The sequence below is a fragment of the Gymnoscopelus braueri genome, assembly GCF_963280865.1.
Source record: "Gymnoscopelus braueri genome assembly, chromosome: 12".
In the NCBI taxonomy this organism is placed as follows: Eukaryota; Metazoa; Chordata; class Actinopteri; order Myctophiformes; family Myctophidae; genus Gymnoscopelus; species Gymnoscopelus braueri.
In genome coordinates this window covers 13,960,337-13,980,102 of record NC_137614.1, presented here as the reverse complement: position 1 = coordinate 13,980,102, position 19,766 = coordinate 13,960,337, and the positions used below count along the sequence as shown (strand labels likewise).

At 44.5% G+C, this 19,766-nt stretch overlaps 1 protein-coding gene across 1 annotated transcript in view; it reads left to right on the top strand.

The window, feature by feature from the left end:
- huwe1 (HECT, UBA and WWE domain containing E3 ubiquitin protein ligase 1) overlaps nucleotides 1-19,766 on the top strand; it is a 53,117-nt gene that overhangs the window by 11,020 nt on the left and 22,331 nt on the right. The window contains exons 9-45 of the mRNA XM_080445664.1: nucleotides 130-207; nucleotides 317-367; nucleotides 481-649; nucleotides 792-892; nucleotides 1,049-1,199; nucleotides 1,312-1,439; nucleotides 1,572-1,712; nucleotides 1,839-1,944; nucleotides 2,456-2,566; nucleotides 2,653-2,754; nucleotides 2,916-2,996; nucleotides 4,095-4,201; nucleotides 4,669-4,861; nucleotides 4,964-5,055; nucleotides 5,161-5,381; nucleotides 5,531-5,594; nucleotides 5,711-5,887; nucleotides 5,984-6,229; nucleotides 7,185-7,318; nucleotides 7,403-7,515; nucleotides 7,626-7,808; nucleotides 7,966-8,182; nucleotides 8,354-8,476; nucleotides 8,584-8,821; nucleotides 9,105-9,461; nucleotides 9,900-9,956; nucleotides 10,881-11,003; nucleotides 11,148-11,243; nucleotides 11,362-11,631; nucleotides 13,013-13,165; nucleotides 13,403-13,530; nucleotides 13,724-13,805; nucleotides 13,934-14,110; nucleotides 14,256-14,406; nucleotides 15,740-16,158; nucleotides 16,267-16,462; nucleotides 19,228-19,398. Coding sequence (XP_080301790.1) covers nucleotides 130-207; nucleotides 317-367; nucleotides 481-649; nucleotides 792-892; nucleotides 1,049-1,199; nucleotides 1,312-1,439; nucleotides 1,572-1,712; nucleotides 1,839-1,944; nucleotides 2,456-2,566; nucleotides 2,653-2,754; nucleotides 2,916-2,996; nucleotides 4,095-4,201; nucleotides 4,669-4,861; nucleotides 4,964-5,055; nucleotides 5,161-5,381; nucleotides 5,531-5,594; nucleotides 5,711-5,887; nucleotides 5,984-6,229; nucleotides 7,185-7,318; nucleotides 7,403-7,515; nucleotides 7,626-7,808; nucleotides 7,966-8,182; nucleotides 8,354-8,476; nucleotides 8,584-8,821; nucleotides 9,105-9,461; nucleotides 9,900-9,956; nucleotides 10,881-11,003; nucleotides 11,148-11,243; nucleotides 11,362-11,631; nucleotides 13,013-13,165; nucleotides 13,403-13,530; nucleotides 13,724-13,805; nucleotides 13,934-14,110; nucleotides 14,256-14,406; nucleotides 15,740-16,158; nucleotides 16,267-16,462; nucleotides 19,228-19,398 — 5,707 coding nt within the window. The remainder of the gene's footprint in view (nucleotides 1-129; nucleotides 208-316; nucleotides 368-480; nucleotides 650-791; nucleotides 893-1,048; nucleotides 1,200-1,311; nucleotides 1,440-1,571; nucleotides 1,713-1,838; nucleotides 1,945-2,455; nucleotides 2,567-2,652; nucleotides 2,755-2,915; nucleotides 2,997-4,094; nucleotides 4,202-4,668; nucleotides 4,862-4,963; nucleotides 5,056-5,160; nucleotides 5,382-5,530; nucleotides 5,595-5,710; nucleotides 5,888-5,983; nucleotides 6,230-7,184; nucleotides 7,319-7,402; nucleotides 7,516-7,625; nucleotides 7,809-7,965; nucleotides 8,183-8,353; nucleotides 8,477-8,583; nucleotides 8,822-9,104; nucleotides 9,462-9,899; nucleotides 9,957-10,880; nucleotides 11,004-11,147; nucleotides 11,244-11,361; nucleotides 11,632-13,012; nucleotides 13,166-13,402; nucleotides 13,531-13,723; nucleotides 13,806-13,933; nucleotides 14,111-14,255; nucleotides 14,407-15,739; nucleotides 16,159-16,266; nucleotides 16,463-19,227; nucleotides 19,399-19,766) is intronic.

The following is a 19,766-nucleotide window of genomic DNA, read 5'->3' as shown; positions in this document are numbered from 1 at the left end:
TTGGACAAGACAAAATGCTTGGCCTTTGTGGAATTATTACTTTTGTCATTATGGCTTTCAAATAAGACTAATGGTGCACTATTCATCAATCTATTCCTCTTGTGCTGCCACCCCTTGACATGCGAACAGAAGTATCCCCCCAGTGCCACCACATTGCACTTTGAGTTCTATGCGGAACCGGGTCCTGAAGTCAAAGTAGAGAGAAAGGTAATGTATTCTAACATTGTACAGAATAGCAGTGTGAAGGTCTTTATTGTTAATTTTGCATTGTCAGTTTACTAATATGGCAATCATTTGCGCTCTCCTCTTTCTACAGCAGACCAGTAGTAATACACTACACTATATTCACATCGAACAGCTTGACAAGGTAAAGCCAGATATTGAATTGTGGTGTTTATCAGCAAGTATTGTGTATAATGACCCCGTTTACATTGTCTGCTCACGCCCCTGCTATTTTTATCCCTGCTCCATGTCTCCCAGATTTCTGAGAGTCCCTCTGAGATCATGGAGTCGTTGACGGTGATGTACAACATCCCTAAAGACAAGCAGACCCTGCTGTTCACACACATCCGCCTGGCCCACGGCTTCTCAAATCACAAGAAGAGGTTGCAGGCCGTGCAGGCCCGACTGCATGCCATCTCTATACTGGGTGAGTAGTGTGCACCAGTACCATCCCTTAGGGACATATTTGTCCCTTTTTATTACTATACAAACAGTTTATTATACAGTATATACATAATTTACTTCCAGTGAGTGCTCACTGCTGACATTATTCTGTCACTCTTTTCCAGTGTATTCGAATGCACTCCAGGAGTCGGCCAACAGTATTCTATACAATGGCTTAATAGAGGAACTGGTGGATGTGCTGCAGATAACAGACAAACAGCTTGTGGTAAGAAGCTGGACAGTAGTTGTGTATGAAATTATACTCGGTATCCTATGTCTATGTGCAGCCAAGGTTGTTTTCACCAGTTGTTTGATTAATCATGTGAATTGTAATATTTTTTATTAAAAAATCCCACGAATGGCTGCTATTTTCCCCCTTTAGGATATAAAGGCAGCATCTTTGCGCACTTTAACTTCCATCGTCCATCTGGAAAGGACACCAAAGCTATCCAACATTATTGACTGCACTGGCACTGCTTCCTATCACGGCTTCCTGCCTGTGTTGGTGCGCAACTGTATACAAGCCATGATTGGTGAGCACTAATTTAGACTTAAGACTCTGTGCATCACTTTCTCCTATGCATATAAATACTCCATTTACACTGATATAGATTCACATTGGAACATAATGCTTGTTATTGCCAGACCCCCTGATGGAACCCTACCCGCACCAGTTTGCAACAGCACTCTTCTCCTTCCTATACCACCTGGCCAGCTATGATGCTGGAGGAGAAGCTTTAGTATCCTGTGGCATGATGGAAGCCCTACTTAAGGTATGTCCAAACTTTAAATCACTGCCAGCGGTGTTGATTTATCAGCACTACTATTATAGGCTTTTGAGTATTTACAAACATGTTCTTTCACATCTTTACCATCCTTGCCTAACGCCTATCCACTCCGTGTAGGTGATCAAGTTCCTAGGGGACGAGCAGGATCAGATCACCTTTGTGACGCGGGCGGTGAGAGTAGTGGACCTCATCACTAACCTGGACATGGCTGCCTTTCAGTCCCACACCGGCCTTACCATCTTTATCAGCCGACTGGAGGTTGGTGATGCACTCTGCTCTTCTTTCACAGTGTCTGACGCAGCACTCTAGCTGCAAATTCACCATAGGCCTGGCCAAATGTCTGGACTCGCTAACCCCTCTCTCCATCTATCTTTGTGTTTGCAGCATGAAGTGGACCTGTCAAGGAAAGAGTGCCCTTTTGTCATCAAGCCAAAGATCCAGAGGCCGAGCACGGCTGTGGAGTCTGAAGATATGGATACAGACATGGACAGTCAGTCATTGTTAAACCCTATACTTAGTTGACCAGAGCACCCCAGGGCTCTATACTAGGCCCCCTTCTGTTTTCGCTTTACATTAAATATCTTCGCCAAAAATAGCTAGTCTACAAATTTGTGTCGTGTTGCAACGCATCATGAGCCATTTTCGCCAAATGTTCACCGCAGAATAGGAATGCTATGGGTCAAGTGGTTAAGCCAAATGACCTTAACCCTAACCCTGGAAGCTAACATTTCTCATTTATATAGAACCCTTGAAAACTGTTAAGAGCTTTACAGTTAAGCAAGTTAGATAAATATGAGGCGGGTTATTCCAGAGTCCAGGGGCAATAGTAGCAAGACTAGACTCTAGAACCCAGGAGGGCCCTACCTGAGGATCTTGGGGTGCACTGAGACTCAACAGGGATTCAAAGATTTGAGATGTTGGCAGGTGCCGGTGCCAGATCCTGTTGAGCCATAGATTGCCTTACCTGTGTCTATTTGTGTTGTGTGCTTGTGTCCCTACAGTGTCAGAAGTTGCAATGGAGAGCAGCCCTGGCCCATCCACATCCTCTGGTACCAAACCAGAAACGGACCACCGAGTGCAGAGCAGCACTGCCAACACGCCGCCTCGCACAGGTACACGCACACAAGCACCAAGCTTCCTGCATACAAATGTTCTTCAGTAGCTCATTTTCTCATTATGACAATGTCTTTCCCCACAGGCACACAGTGTATCCCCCAGAGGGCGGCTCTGTTGAAGTCAATGCTAAACTTCTTAAAGAAAGCCATCCAGGATCCTGCCTTTTCTGATGGTATCCGCCATGGTAAGTAAGCTATTGGCATACACGCTCATTATAATAATGTGGTGTTAAGGCAAGATCCCTCTGCTAATCTTGCTAAATATATTGCATTATGTAAATGTATTTGTTGAGTGTCATAGTGTGTACCTTTGCTGACCTGTGTGTCTCTCACTTTCTTTCTTAAGTAATGGATGGGTCCTTGCCTACCTCACTCAAGCACATCATCAGTAATGCAGAGTATTATGGTCCTTCACTCTTCCTATTGGGTGAGTAAACGCAATGGTTTAAGAAAGCAAGTACCCCCTCCTTTCCCCAAGGTCAGGAAAACATAGCAAGTGGTATCTTTGCTAGTTTGTATTGTCACAATCCTATATTAAAATTGTCTTAAGGGAGAGCTGGCCAGGGACCTCTGAGGTCACGCTCATGTCATCATGACTAAGCCATAACCATATAAGGAGTTCCCAATGCAGCTACGCCCAAATATGGAGTGTGTTGTCTAATCTCAATGTGTCATCATGGCTTCAAGCGCAAACAAATGTAGTGAGCTCCATATATGGGCGTTATCGGCACAAAAGAGACGAGACAGATGCAGAGATCTCCATAAATGGGCATATCAGTTTGCCCATATATGGGCATATACTGATGACATCAGGGAATCGGTGGTGTGACACGGCCCAAACCTCTAGTAATTACATAATGGCCTTATCGCAATTATTTTAGATAATTACAATATTTTTTTACATTTAAAAAAAAAAGGCGAAAATAGTAGATTTACAAGTTTGTGAGCTTTTAGATTGTCTGTCTGCTATTTGTTAAATATATAAAGAAATTACATTTTTGTCATGTCTGCCCTTTGCATTTTTTGTTGAAGCCTAAAAGGCAAACAGAAATGTAATTTTTATTAATATATTCCAATGTTCAATGCCAAAAACACAATTACATCGTTAATCGCAATTATTTGTACAGTAACATTTCATGATCGTGACAGCCCTAGTCATTTATTCTTCTTGGCAATTGACTAGATTCAACAGATAATATCACACAATCACAATTGACTAGATTCAACAGATAGTATCACACAGATAATATCACACAATCACACAGATAATATCACACAATCACACAGATAATATCACACAATCACACAGATAATATCACACAATCACAAAGTACAGACAGCACTCAATCCCAGTCCCCAATTATTCTTTCTTCCATTTTCCCCTCAATTTAGTCGTTCAGCCAATTTCCTTATTCCCCAACATTGTGGTTGTCTGTTGTCATTTATGTATAAATTAAACATTGCCCGTCTCTCTCCCTTTTCTTTTTGTTTTCCTCCCTCCCCTCTCTTCATGTCTGGTTCCCAGCGACGGAGGTTGTGACGGTGTTTGTGTTCCAGGAGCCATCCCTGCTCTCCTCCCTGCAGGATAACGGTCTCACTGATGTCATGCTGCATGCCCTTCTCATCAAAGACGTGAGTCTGCCTGCCAGCACTCCCCTCTCCTGTGTGCGGTCTCTTTTTCTTTCTTTCTTTCTTTCTACCTCCCCCTCTCGTTTCTCTCGCTCTCTGGACAGCTCACTGTATCCCTCTCATTTCCTCCCATACGGCTATTCCATCACACTCCCTCCCCCCTCAATCTTTAACATTTTTAAATGTCACATTTTTCTTCAGCTGGTCCCCAACACAGCCAGTGAAAAGCTTCACTCGCTTCTCTTTTCTTTTGCATTTCTCCTCATCGCACACACAGCGTTTCATTTTCCCCACCGTTTCTATTGGACACTTGCATTCTTACCGGTCCTCACTGCCTTTGCCTTTTGGCTCTCCCCCGCTCTTCCTCCATCGCAGTTAACCCTATCCTCGCCACTCTCTCCCCCTTGCCTTCTCTCCCCTCTTTCCTTTTTTTTTCTTTCTTCTCTTTCTGCCTATTCTCTCTCTCACAGTGTCTCTCTCTGCAGGTTCCTGCGACCCGCGAGGTGCTGGGCTCCCTGCCCAATGTGTTCAGTGCCCTGTGTCTGAACGCGAGAGGTCTGCACTCCTTCGTTCAGTGCCAGCCCTTTGAGCGCCTCTTCAAGGTGTTGCTGTCCCCTGACTATCTGCCGGCCATGCGACGACGTCGCAGCTCTGACCCGTTGGGTGAGTTAAAACTCTGTGTGCGTGTGTTTGTTCATGAGCTTTATTCAAATCTACAGTGCTGTAGAATGTGCAGCTGACATTTGTTTAAACGTGCATTTGCAGGTGACACTGCATCAAACCTGGGCAGCGCCGTGGATGAGCTGATGAGGCACCAACCCACTCTAAAGACTGACGCCACCACTGCCATCATCAAGGTCCGACACCAGAGCACATTTTTATTTTTCCCCATGAAAAAACAAAACATTTCAGTTTTCCAGAGTGGTAAGGTGGGGTAATTAAAGATGAATGTGCATTTCCAGCTACTGGAGGAGATCTGTAATCTGGGCCGAGCCCCAGAATACATTTGCCAGAAGCCATCCATCCAGAAGGCGGATGGCACAGTGGTGGCGCCCCCAGTGCGCTCCAGCCACGCTGCAGAGGAGGCGTCCAGTGAGGACGAGGAGGAGGAGGAAGCTCTCCACACTTTCACCCAGCAACAGGGGGAGCCAGAGAGCAACAGACAGTCAGTGCCAATTGAACTGTATGACGATGAGTTCAAAACACAGTAGAGTAGAATGATGACTCCCAACAGACTTTATTATTACTAGATTTATGTTTATTTAATTTATGTATGGCTAATAAATTTGTCTTTTTTTTGGTGGCTTTTTGATTCTCTGATGTCTGTTGCAGGGTCACGGTGGTCGGAACTGAGGAGCGGATACCCATTCCCCTCATGGATTATATCCTGAATGTTGTGAGTGTTTGATTTTATTAGTATTTTGTGTCTTTCGAATTATTTTCACTGCACAATAAGCGCAACATGCACCTGTTTATAAGCTAAACTATTGATTTGGAATATGTGCTTTCCAGATGAAGTTTGTGGAGTCCATCCTTAGCAACAACACGACAGATGACCACTGTCAGGAGTTTGTTAACCAGAAGGGCTTGCTTCCGCTGGTTTCTATCTTGGGTCTGCCCAACCTCCCCATAGACTTCCCAACCTCTGCTGCCTGCCAGGCTGTGGCCGGGGTCTGCAAGTCCATCCTGGTGAGCCATGAGTTGACAATGTTGTGTATCAATTTGAATTCTTCAATGTTGAGACTGAAGCAACCCCCTCTTAACACTTCTCTCTCTTTGCTCCAGACCCTGTCTCATGAACCCAAGGTTCTCCAAGAGGGTCTGTGCCAGTTGGACAGCATCCTGACAGCCCTGGAGCCTCTCCACCGGCCCATTGAGGTGCCTGGAGGCTCTGTGCTGCTCAGAGAGCTGGCCACTGCCGGCCATGTCACAGACGCCACGCTGTCTGCCCGTGCCACGCCACTGCTGCATGCACTTACAGCAGCGCATGCCTATATCCTCATGTTTGTCCATACTTGCAGGGTGGGCCAGGTAAACATGAGTATTTTCTGTGTTTTTATGTGTTGTTGCTGTAGTTAAGGCAATACATTTCTGCCAGGGTGAATGGTGGATATCATTTCAGTCTAGGTTGGTGAGAATTTCTTAACACATGTCAGGATTCCCTGCACAATTCTCATTGTATATAGATGTTTATGTGTGATGTCAAACAACGAAGCATAATCAGACGTGAAGCTTAATTCATACTGCATCTTGGGATGGTGTCGCTTGCTAAAAAGAACTCATCTACAGGCTAACAATGCGTTGCAGGGCGACGCGTCGTTAGCTTAGATCTGTTCCTTTTGGAAAGCAACACTGTCGTACAGATGAGGCTTTACATCAGAGGCGGTATGATCATTGTTTTGTACTTTACTACATAAATGGACTTTGTACTGATGGACTGGCTGTCTGAAACCTAGGTTATTGCAGGGACACTTAAGGCATTTGAATTGCCAGGGGAAATAGTGCACGGCTTGTGATTTTTCCATATCAGTGGGGTTTTGTAGACTAATATTTGGCAGCTGTTGTCACTGTACATTGGGGGATAATTCTTAGTAAATGACAGAATGTTCAACCAGACAGTACAATATGTCAGCCTGGTACAAAATGAAGCATGGATTGGCACACTATTCACAGTGAAGACAGTAGAGAACATCAGGAAAATATTTTATCATATATTAACAAGTCAAGGAGTTCAAATCTTAAGAGAATATTAAGTGTATAGCCAATTAATATTTTTTTTCTCATCAACCTACTTTCATTACAGTTGTTTATGACACAGATCGCTAGTTCACACCCTTTCACAATTCACAAAATGGGACTTGGCCTGACAAAAATGTTGTCAGGCCAAAATCCAGCCATGAGGATTTTGTTTTTGTTGCTTTAATCCCTGTTCTATAAATTATTGATTCGCTGGCTAATTTTGTGTCCTTTCTTCATTTTTGAGTAGAGCGAGATCAGGGCAATCTCAGTGAACCAGTGGGGGTCTCAGCTTGGCCTGAGTGTCCTCAACAAGCTCAGCCAGCTCTACTGTTCTCTAGTGTGGGAAAGCACGGTGCTGCTGTCTCTCTGCACGCCCAACAGGTCAGTACTCCTCCTACACCTCCTTCTCTTCCTCCTTTTCCTGGTCATTTATCAAGCAATGACCCTCGCTTATCTGTCCCCCAGTCTGCCTCCAGGCTGCGAGTTTGGCCAGGCTGACATGCAGAAACTGGTGCCCAAGGAAGAGAAGCCACCTGGTAGCTCTGCAGCAACCACAGCCTCTGGCTCCAGGAGAACTGGTAATGGAGCCATTTGACTTTGTTAAACAAAAAACAGTGTTTCGTCATGTTCATGGATGAATTGAATGCCTCCCATTTATCTTGCTTTCTCCTCTTCCGCCTTGCCCTAGTAGAGTCTGAGGCGGTGTCTGTGGATTCATCTGCTGGGGGCTTGCTGGAAGGCATGGGGTTGGACGGCGACACACTCGCCCCAATGGAGACTGATGAGCCCACCACCACTGACCCCAAGGTCAAGTCCAAACTCACCCCAGCCATGGCCACCCGCATTAAACAAATTAAACCACTGCTCTCTGGTGAGTTGGTGTCTCCAAATGAAGTTAAATTTTCCTCTTTTGTTTTTACACCTAAAGGCAAGGCACCTTATTTGTGTGGTGCGTTTTCACATCCTGGACTTCTGGTTGCATAATCGATTATTACATTCTTAACAAACACATGTCTCCGTCCCTCTAGCCTCGTCTCGTCTTGGCAGGGCTCTGGCTGAGCTCTTTGGCCTACTTGTCAAGCTGTGCGTAGGCTCGCCAGTGAGACAGCGCCGTTCTCACCATGCCACCAGCACGGGCACTGCCCCTACCCCTGCTGCCCGCGCCACCGCCTCCTCCCTTACCAAGCTACTCACCAAGGGCCTGAGTTGGCAGCCCCCACCCTACACGCCAACTCCTCGCTTTAGGTATGGGCAAACCCACCTGAATCAGTCATCATTCTCCTAGTCACTGGCTTGTAAATAATTAAATGACTATCTATTTTCAATCTGATACTGTTCTAATCTGTTTGTTAGCATTGGTACTGGATTATGTTGTCTGAAGATGGTCATGTGTTGTGTTCTCTGTTGCTACTGTAGGCTGACTTTCTTCATCTGCTCTGTGGGCTTCACGTCTCCAATGCTATTTGATGAGAGGAAGTACCCCTACCATCTGATGCTGCAGAAGTTCTTCTGCTCTGGAGGACATGATGCCCTGTTCGAGTGAGTCTGATGAAATGCATTGTGGAACACAATCAGCTGGCTTGTAAAGGACTATGGCCTCAAAAGTGTGTTTTCAGCAACAGTTGATTATGTTCTTCTCTCTGTAGGACATTTAACTGGGCCTTGACCATGGGTGGTAAGGTGCCTGTGTCTGAGGGTCTGGAACACACTGATCTGCCAGATGGCACAGGGGAGTTCCTGGACGCCTGGTTGATGCTGGTGGAGAAGATGGTGAACCCCAGCACTGTGCTGGACTCTCCACACTCCCTGCCAGCTAAGGTGCCTGGTGTCACCCCGACCACGCCCCAGTTTAGTGCCCTGCGGTTCCTCATCGTCACCCAAAAGGTCAGTGACTAATAACAAAATGATTTGGAATGGGTATGTCTCACCTTACCAGCAGAAAAATATCTTTCACAGTTGTTTTAGGTCAAGTTAGTCAGAAGTGATCCATAGACCCTACTCTGTATGTAGCAAACAATTGTGTGGTTGGTGTCTGTTTGAAAGAGTGAGGTGCCTATGGGTAGTGTTACTAGCTTTTTTGTTTGTGTGCACATAATCTAGGGATCCATACATGTATGGCTATGGTCTTGTTAACAATAACTCTTCTTCCTCAATCCTCCCTCTGTAGGCTGCATTCAACTGCATCCGCAGCCTGTGGAACCGCAAACCTCTGAAGGTTTATGGAGGCCGGATGGCAGAGTCCATGCTGGCTATCCTCTGCCACATCCTGAGAGGGGAACCTGTCATCCAAGAGCGCCTGGCCAAGGAGACGGAGGGCACGGTCCGTCCAGAAGAGGAGGGGACCCCCTCAGCGCCCACTGCACCCAGCAGCAGCAGCACCCCTGGTGTCGTTGCACCATCTGGAGAGGGAACAGCGCCGGCCGGGACCGTGCCGGCCCCAGGAGCAGCGGGAGGGTCTACCGAAGACTCCACCAACTCCACCCCACGCAGAGATCCGCAGGTCAATCAGGCCCAGCTCACACAGGTAAGGAGACGAGCCATCTTTATGTTCATATTTCCATTACTTCCCCATCTGCACAAAGCAACTTGTGCTTTGTTCCCGTGTTTTGTTCCGTCACAGTTGTCTTAACCTCTGGCTGAAAATGTACAATTCTTGCAGGATCATATTCTTGCATCATTGCTCACTTTTTATTTATTTATATCTTTTCTTTTAAGATACCTTTTGTATTTATTATTATAAATGTTTGCGGCTCAGGCCTTTCTCACAGCCTATAGTTATAGTGGCGTTGTCTGCTTGCTGTGGTATGCAGGCAGTTTTGACAGCACAGGCTAACAACATAATTAGATGCCTAGGTGGCCATGTCATTGAGACCAGAACAGAGCTGCTGTGTTTATGCCACACTTCCTCCCCCATATATAATGCATGAACTGAACCCCAGGCCCACCGTTTGTTTTGAAACAGGGAAGAGGCAGAGGGAGAGGGAGTGACCCACATGCCCGCCAGCAACAACTTCATCAGGTATAAGAGATGGGGAGGGAGGGAGATTGACAGGAGAGGTGGTGGGAGGGAGGGAGGAAAGATTAGATAGTAGATCTCTTTCTGCTGATAAGTCTGCTGATCTAAATTCAATGTAGTTGCTAAAACTGGGTGGAGAATTTGATGATTGAAAATGTAAAAAAAAGAACTGCATTTGCAGAACCAATGGAAAGACCTAATGGTAGTCCTTCATATTTGGTACGGTGACATGATTAAGCAGTAGTCATAGGTTTGTCTAGCAACCATGTTGAATTCAGATGTCACCAGGCGTATTGGAAGGCAGACTTTCTGGCAACGCAAGATTATGGAGAGGGAGACTTCCTCCATATTCTGCACGAACTGAACCCTGGGCCCACCGTTTATTTTGAAACGGGGGAGAGGGAAGCACCCACGGGTCCGTTGGCAGCAACTCCAGCTGGTATAAGAGATGGGGAGTGGAGAGATTGGCAGGAGAGGTAGAGTGAGAGAAAGGGAGGGTGGAAAGATTAGGCGGAGAGGGAAAAAAACAGGGAGAGGGAGGATTAATTTGGTAAGAAGAAACGCTGAGAGAAGAAGAATTTTAATCAGAGTAATGGGATTCAACCCATCTGAGGTTGTTCGTGAGGGTGGTGTTGGGTAAGGTAAGGTATGATGATTGGATGCTATGCAGAGATTAAAGAGAACCGGTTGCTGAGGCCACTCAAGTGTTATTAAAAGCAAATGAAGGGAAGAGAAGGAATGTGTGGAAGAATGTTTCCCTGGTCTTTTATAATGATAATATTCAGTAACAGTCTTTGACCTTTCACTGCCCTCCTCGACTTCTCTGCAAGAATCCCTTGCGTCCTCATCATTCCCTCTTTTCTCTTCGCACCCCCCCGACTATCTTAATTAATGTTGTGACCTGACCACCTGCTGTCTGTTCTCCAGCTGATGGACATGGGTTTCTCAAGGGAGCACGCTATGGAGGCCCTGCTCAACACCAGCACCATGGAGCAGGCAACCGAGTACCTGTTGACACACCCTCCACCCCTTCTCAGTGGAGCTGTCAGGGTAAGGCTACTTAGAAACGATTTAAAGGAGAGATATGCGCATGTACAGTGTATAATGCACACAAACTGTCCCTTTGTCCTTCACCACATCGGCACATGCGCGGTGCGTAGTGGTAACAGTGAGTCTCTTCCTTGGTATTTCTAGGACCTGACCATGTCTGAAGAGGACCAGATGATGAGGGCCATCGCCATGTCACTGGGACAAGAGGTTAGCATGGAGCAGCGCTCTGACTCCCCTGAGGTGCGCCTCCTTACTTAACACATAACGCAGAGGAACACACACTCTCTGAGCCACCTGTTGCTAAATTACATGACGGGTAGACATCATCTTCCATTTCTGCCTCTTCTTTCTCCCTCAGGAAGCTGCCCGGCGACGTGAGGAGGAGGACAGGCGAGCCAGGGAGCGGGCGGAGGAGGAGGAGGCACGCTGCTTGGAGCGCTTCATGGAGGCTGAGCCCCTGGACCCCCAAGAGCTGCATACTTTCACAGACTCCATGCTCCCTGGCTGCTTCCACCTGTTGGATGAGCTTCCCGACACAGTCTACCGCCTCTGTGATCTGCTGATGACGGCCATCAAGAGGAGTGGCCCGGAGTACCGAGACCTGATCCTGAGCCAGGTTGTTGACCAGGTCAGTGCGAAGATACATTGTTTGTATATTGTTGTGTTTTTTACCTTGTTCTGATATAATTTTTATCTCATTTTCCAACGCTCTTTATTACTTAGTTTTGTGCTACAACAAAATAAGTTAAGTGTCTAATCAGGGCAAACCTTTTTACATTGCAGCACTGGTGCTACCAATTAAAACATTTCAGATCACCAGAAATAATTTAGGAACACCCTCCAAAATGTAAGGAGCACCAATATATAATTGATATATATATATATTTTTTTTACAAATATCATAAAATGATGAAAGTAGCCTTAAAAATTCATGGTAGGCCACCATTGGGGCTTTATGTAATATGCTGGGCCTAGGATTTAAATTGTAGTGTCCTGACTCTCTGTCCCTCATCCATCCATCCATCCATAGGTATCAAACATCTCCAGATTAGGACCCTCTACAGTCTACACTGATTCCGGTCAATCTCATATTCATCCGTTTTTTTTGTTCAACTTCATAGCCTAAGCCTATTTGGATAATATAATAGAATAACAGTTATAAAATAATTGTAATGTAAATATAACATGGTATGTCATTACATTATTGCGTATAGCTAAGCCTACTGTCTAATGAGCACATTGATCAGTTTTCTTTTGTGTCTATATACATTTGTCAATCGGTTACACATTTGCCAAAATATACCAGCTGAGCTGTGTGTTCCTATGACTTGATCTCTGTCTAGCTCCGACAGTTACACGCGCGTGCACACACCCACTCAGGTCCGCCTCCTTCTCTTTCACAGCGAGATGGATGCGTTCTCTCCGTAACCAGCTCCGCGGCTCGGAACTTTGTGAACTTTGTTCATAAGCGACCCGTTTTTGAAATAATGTTCATAAGCGACCCGTTTTTGAAATAATGTACACACGGTAAGATCGCACAAAGCGCTGGAATGTCAGCGACTCCCCTCACCGTTGTGTCAATGAGTTAACTACATGCTAAAGATTAGCACCAAGAGCTATTGCACCTCAGTTGGATGGCAGGGAGTGCTCGTTTTGGTCGTACCACAGCAATTATTTGCAGTCGCACAGGTGCTCCCAATTATATTTTCATGTTGCACAGATTAAAACTCGGGCGCATTTGCGACCAAAACGGTCGCAATTTCGAGCCCTGCTAATGTCTGGGTGCTATGCTTGTTCTGAGCAGGGGCTTATTGTGACTAATCTAATTTTGTTCATATGGCAGTAAATCTTAAATCCTCTATGACGACTATTACAAAAGGGTTATTCGGGTGCAGAAAGTAACAGTGCAGATAGTAAATGACTTGGAATAAGATTTCACTTGTATTTGTTGTGGCGTGGGAGAACATTGTGCTTGCGTCAGCCTGATGCTGTGTGTGGGTTGTGTGTAGGTGTGGAATGCGGCAGACGTGCTGATCAAGGCCGCCGTGCCTCTAACCACCAGTGACACAAAGACGGTAGCTGAGTGGACCAGGCAGATGGCCACACTGCCCCAGGCCTCCAAACTTGCAACTCGAATTCTGCTGCTCACCTTGCTCTTCGAGGTAATCACACACAAATGAAAGCGCAAAACGCTTGAATAAAATCAGTGTTGTAAGGAACTTCTTAAGGGTGACGTTGTCCATTATTTTTACATTGATACTATCATTCCATTGTGAGGGTTCAAAAAACAATGATAGGGCAGAGTTGTCCTTAGTATTCAGAACCCATCACTGTTTGCCTTAATAATAAAAATAAAAGCACATCTTGAGGTAATGGCACTGCCTGTTAATTTCATGCAGGAGCTGAAGCTGTTGTGTGCCAGAGTGGTGGAGAACAGCGGGATTCTCAATTTGCTGATTAAGCTGTTGGAGGTGGTGCAGCCCTGTCTGCAGGCTGCCAAAGAACAGAAGGACATACAGACACCCAAGTGAGTGGTCTACAACTCACCACTCGCCATCTACAGAGCAGACGGATTAAAAATAGCTCTGGATAACCTTTGCCAATGCTCTAAATGCCAACACACTGTGACTCATGGCATTCTTTGTATTTAGGCTTGTGCACCTCAACATTACAGAAAACAATATAACATCGCTTAACTTTTTAAACTGTCTTCTGTATAGATGGATCACCCCAGTGCTGTTGATCATCGACTTCTACGAGAAGATGGCCGTCTCCTCAAAGCGCCGAGCACAAATGAACAAGGTAGCCTTTGAATTTGTGCCCCAAACAAAACCAGGGTTATGAAGTATGATAGTTATTAATTAATAATTATCCCCACTTTTTCAGGAAATCATTCATCTGTTTACTATTGTGTCTGTCTGTTCTGCCAGTACTTGCAGCCTAATGGTAACAACTGGCGGTGGTTCGATGACCGCTCTGGCCGCTGGTGCAGCTACAGTGCTTCCAACAATAGTACGATCGACTCGGCCTGGAGGGCCGGGGAGAGCAGTGTCCGCTTCACAGCCGGACGCAGGAGATATACCGTGCAATTCAACACTATGGTGCAGGTAAAGACTGTGGACATGGTCCTCCTCTTGAATACAAAGCATTTTTTTAGCACCAGTGTTTGGATATTCATAGCATCATGTGTGAGTGTATGACTCCAGTACATGCAAGTGATGGTTGCTGGGCTCCTCTGTTTCTGTGTGGCAGGTGAATGAGGAGACTGGTAACAGGAGGCCAGTAATGCTCACTGTCCAGAGAGTACCTCGTGTGCCCAAGCCTGCCAAGACGGGCAGCACCACAGAGTCTGAGAGAGACGAGGGAGAGAGGAGCAAAGCAGAGGACACCCAGCCTGACGCAGGTAATGTTCAAATGATGTATATATTTGTTTACTGTGAGCACTTCTCTGTACATTGAAATGCATCTGTATTAGGGATGTGTGCAGCGAAAATAGCCAAAACCGAGCAGAGTTCGATCTATAAGGCCACATCTCATCCCAAAAAATGTTTAGTATATAAAATCCATTTACAATTCATATTCAAGTTACAGAATCTTATTTGAAATGTGGTGTAAGTAGGTCAAATCAATTATGCTTTCATGCCTCAAATTGGCCGCAGACATGTCCATCTCCAACAGGAGAGCACGCAGTGAGTAAGTGCAAGAGACAAAAACGTAGCCTACGTTAAATCTCCCCCTGCTCCCACCAACAAAATCAATCATGATCATCTAATGTTAAAACATGTTGATAGATGTCTCTGTATCAACAACGGTTTCAGATCAAAGCCTTTTTGTTGAAGGGCAGCTTCACACTTATATAGTGCGGTAGACTCTGTGCGATTTGGGGGTGAAGTTGCAACATTGTTGCATTTTTCATTCGGTGAGGTTTGTGTTCATATTGCACTTAGTCACCAAACATGTAAACAAATGTTACGCTGTAGAAATGACAGCTGACAGAAATGTAATAATAAATACCACAATTAAATAAATGCATTTATTTATTTAATTGTATTTTGTATTTATATCATGGACTTCCATAGAAACTCACCAACATTTTCTTGTCTTCCATATGGGATTGTACTATGAAACTGGATTCAGATGTTAATTTAAGGGGTAATCCCTGTTTAGGTCATTCGACAGTCATTCACTTCATTCGGCAAATGTATAGGCTACTTCGTTGTACGATAGGGTTGCACACCAAAAATTGAAAATCTACAAGCTCACAAGTGTCGAGGACATGACTTGTTGTGAGCTTGTAGATCGACTATTTTCGATGTGTCACCCGTTGTAGCTTCACCACAGTTATTGAGCTTTACTGGGGTACGCAGCAGATCATCGCATTGTAGCCTGCCTCTACCTACTGTACCAATCGATTATCATTCGATTTGGCTACTGTGGATCACGGCGGCCAAAACGCTGTTAAGAAAGCTGCCGGGCTGTAATTGGGTTCGAGCTTAATAAAACGCGATCCAGGTGTTAATAAAATGCTGCTTTAAAGTAAAGTAAAAAGACGTGTCAATTAGGTATTAAGCCATGACAGTAATTTGGGTGCAAAATTGAAATTTGTAAAACGATACGTAGATGTCTCAATTAAAAAAATACATACATATTTTAATAGTATACACACACACTTAGTAAACTTGAAGTAGGCACAGTACGTTTAATTGTTGAATCGAATATCTGTATTCTCCTTCTAGATTCAGCCTCCGTGGCAGTGGAAATGGCAGCTCCAAAAGATGATTCAAGCCAGCTGAAGGAGACTTCATCTGCTCCACCGGCTTCCTCCACACCTGTTGTCACCCTGGAACTAGACCAGGCCCAGGGTGATATTGTGGTCCAAGGCTTGACAGAGGACATGACCACCGTCCTCATCAGAGCCTGTGTCAGTATGATCAGCGTGCCTGTGGACCCGGACACCCTCCATGCCACCTTGCGTCTCTGCCTGCGCCTGACACGTACCCACAAATACGCCATGATGTTTGCTGAGCTGAAGAGCACACGAATGATCCTAGGGCTGACGCAAGGTTCGGGTTTCAATGGTTTCACCCCACTGGTGACCCTGCTGTTCAGACACATCATAGAGGATCCAGCCACACTTAGGCACACCATGGAGAAGGTTAGATACATTTGAGGAACAGGCCATGATATCTTGAGTATAGTAGGCCTCTATACCATATCATAAAAACCATCCCTCACTAAGTGACTGTCTGCTGTGTTTTGTTAGGTGGTGAGGTCAGCAGTAACCAGTGGAGCAGGCAGCACCACATCAGGTGTGGTGTCAGGTAGTCTGGGTTCCAGAGAGATCAACTACATCCTGCGTGTCCTGGGCCCAGCCGCCTGCCGCAACCCCGATTGCTTTGCTGACACAGCCAACAACTGTGTCCGTATCGCTCTGCCTGCACCCCGCGGAGCTGGAACAGGTGAGTTTGCTAGCTTTTCTTGTCTTAAGGGACCACTTCACCCATCTTCAACCTTATTTTCACATGATGCTCATTATAAGATGGCACACTTTCTCTGTGTGTTATTGGTGGGCTATTGACATTTTGGAAACCTGCCTACTAGTGACATCATTGATGGGCATTCCAAGCGAATAGAAACTACAGCGTTTCTCTTCCTTGAAAGCTAGCATGCTGAAATGGAAGCTATTCTTGCATTCATAAAAAAATAAAGTTTGAAATCTTGTTGGAAATGACAACCTGCTTACCGACGTCACTGGTAGGCAGGTTTCTGAACTGCCCACAGCCCTCCTCTGAGATACAGAGTGAGTATACAGAAATGGTACCATCTTATGAGCTATTAGTTGAGGACCAATTATATGAAGATGGGTTGAAAGTCGGTAATTTCTTAAAGTTTCTGATTGCTGTTTGATGCAACAAGTGCATCATGTAAAGCCCTTCTGTAAACGGGATATAAGTTAAATAATTTTCATTTTTAACCTTTTATATACATTCAGATAACTTATACAACCCTTATAATACTTTGTTGCTGCTGTGTTTTAAGAGTCCTTATAGGTTGGAATATTGATTTGTGCTTCAGATACAAATAATAATCTTAGCAAATTGGATACAACAAATAGCAAGATAGATAAATCTACACAAACTAAAATTATAAATACCCTACTGAGGGAGGCAGAAATGTTTGATGTATGGCGAGAATTTCATCCGTCTGAGAGAGACTATACACATTTTTTAGCTCCTCATTCTGTACATAGAAGAATTGACTATATATTCATGTTTAAGGGTGACAGACATAGAATAAGAGATTGCACATTGGGCACTACTGACGTATCGGACCATGCTGCTGTTTATCTGACCCTACACCTAGACAGTAGACCAAGAAATACACTATGGAGACTTAATACAGGCATGTTAAATAACAAACTATTCACTGACAGCATCAGATCCGAAATTAAAACATATATACAAGATAATGGTGAAGTGAATCCAGCAATATTATTGGACGCAGCAAAATGTGTACTTAGAGGGAAAATGATTGCTATCACATCAACTTTTAAGAAGGCAAAGGAATTAAAATATAAAAATTTAACCACGAAATTAAAACAGTTGGAACAACAGCATAAAGACACGCTAGATAAACAATTACTACAACAGATGTAAGGAAGGAAATTGATGATGTTTATAAAAATGACCTTGAGAAAAAATATAGATTCATAAGACAAACATATTATGAATCTGGCCCAAAGGCTACTAAAATATTGGCCAGACGGCTACGCAAGCAACAGGGCCAGAACGCAATCCATAAAATCAAAGACCCTCAAACAGGAAAAGTATCCAGCAAACTGGATGATATCGAGAGAGCCTTTGAGTCATTTTATAAGAATCTCTACACACAACCTCCTCAGACTAATAATGAAGCTGCAATGTCATTCCTTGATTCCTTAGATTTGCCTTCTATTGGAGAAATGCAAAATAAGATCATGACTGCGAAAATAACAATAGAGGAGATAGATAAGACAATATCTAATCTCAAAGCAAATAAATCACCTGGCAGTGACGGCCTTCCGGGAGAATGGTTTAAGACTTTTCGAAAAGAAATCATGCCATTACTCTATCATCTTTCAATTCGACTCTAAAGGAGGGGATTATTCCTCCTTCATGGAGTGAAGCAATCATAACAGTTCTTCCCAAGGAGGGCAAAGATAAGGAACTCTGTGGCTCATATAGGCCAATATCTATTCTGAATGTTGACTATAAAATATATGCGTCAATTATGGCGAGACGTTTGGAGACTTTTCTGCCTGATTTAATAGATAATGACCAGACAGGTTTCATCCGTGGTCGTCAAACCCAGGACAATATAAGGCGGTCGTTACATGTCATGGACCACATTAAACAACACAAGTTAAAATCAGTTTTAGTAAGCCTAGACTCCTTTAAGGCATACGACACAGTATCCTGGAGCTTTCTATTCCTAATACTCAAAAGATTAGGTTTTACGGAGGAATCAATAAGATGTTTCAAGACATTATACACAAAACCCACAGCAAGAGTAAAAATAAATGGTCATCTAACAAACCAGTTCGCTCTGACACGTGGGGTACGTCAGGGCTGCAACTGTAGCCCTGGACTGTTCGCGATTTTCATAGAGCCTTTAGCTCAGGCAATTAGGGAAGACCCACAAATACAGGGAATAACCATAAAGGAATCAGAGCATAAGGTGGCCTTATACGCGGATGATTTATTAATATATATAAAAAACCCTGACACATGCCTCCCCAAATTAATGAGCTCTTTAGAAATGTATGGTCGACTTTCAGGCTACAAACTCAATGTGGAAAAAACGCAATTACTCTCCTATAACTACATGCCTTCAAAAGAAACAAAGGAGTGTTTTCCTTGCAACTGGAATTCAAAATCAATTAAATATTTGGGAGTATGGTTGACTAAAGACCTGTCCAAATTATATGAAGCAAACTATCAACCCATAATCACCCAAATTAAAAGAGTCCTTATAGGTGCAAACACTATTAAATATTTGAAAATAAACGATTCTGACTGCACAATGATGGATCAAGTGTTGCAAAAATTTTAATGAGGAGAGCAAAAACAGGATCTCTCAATATTTACGACTAGGCATGGGAATAAAAGCTACACTAGGAAGTCAGGAGTGTTGACTAGAATTCTGCTTTCATCCTCTATCGTCCTATTTACCCCTTTCCCTTCAGCCTCTGATGATGAGTTTGAGAACCTGCGGATCAAGGGGCCCAATGCTGTACAGCTGGTGAAGACCACCCCACTAAAACTGTCCCCCCTTCCCGCCATCCCTGACACCATCAAGGAGGTCATCTATGACATGCTCAATGCTCTGGCCGCCTACCATGCCCCGCCTGAAGAGGGTAAGATAGTGTGACTAGGAGATAAAAGTTTTGTTTCTTATATTTGCTTTGTACATAGAGCCGGCACATCTGATTTTAAAGCTGCAATCTGTAACTTTCATGTCATACCCTGGATTGGTTCTTGGGCAATCTGGGAACCCATCGCCAAATGAAAAGGAAAAACAGCGCCCTCTGCTGTTTTTTACTATCTCACTTGGCTCTGGGAGGAAGTCGACGTAGCACACGTACGCAAGGAAACCGGGGTTTTGGTCTGCCTTCAGCCTTTAACTTCCGGTGGTGCGACTGTTTTCATTCCCACTAACAATATTTCTACACGGAACACTAACACCACTTCTCCCAGAGAACATGGATCGTTTTGGTTATAAGCC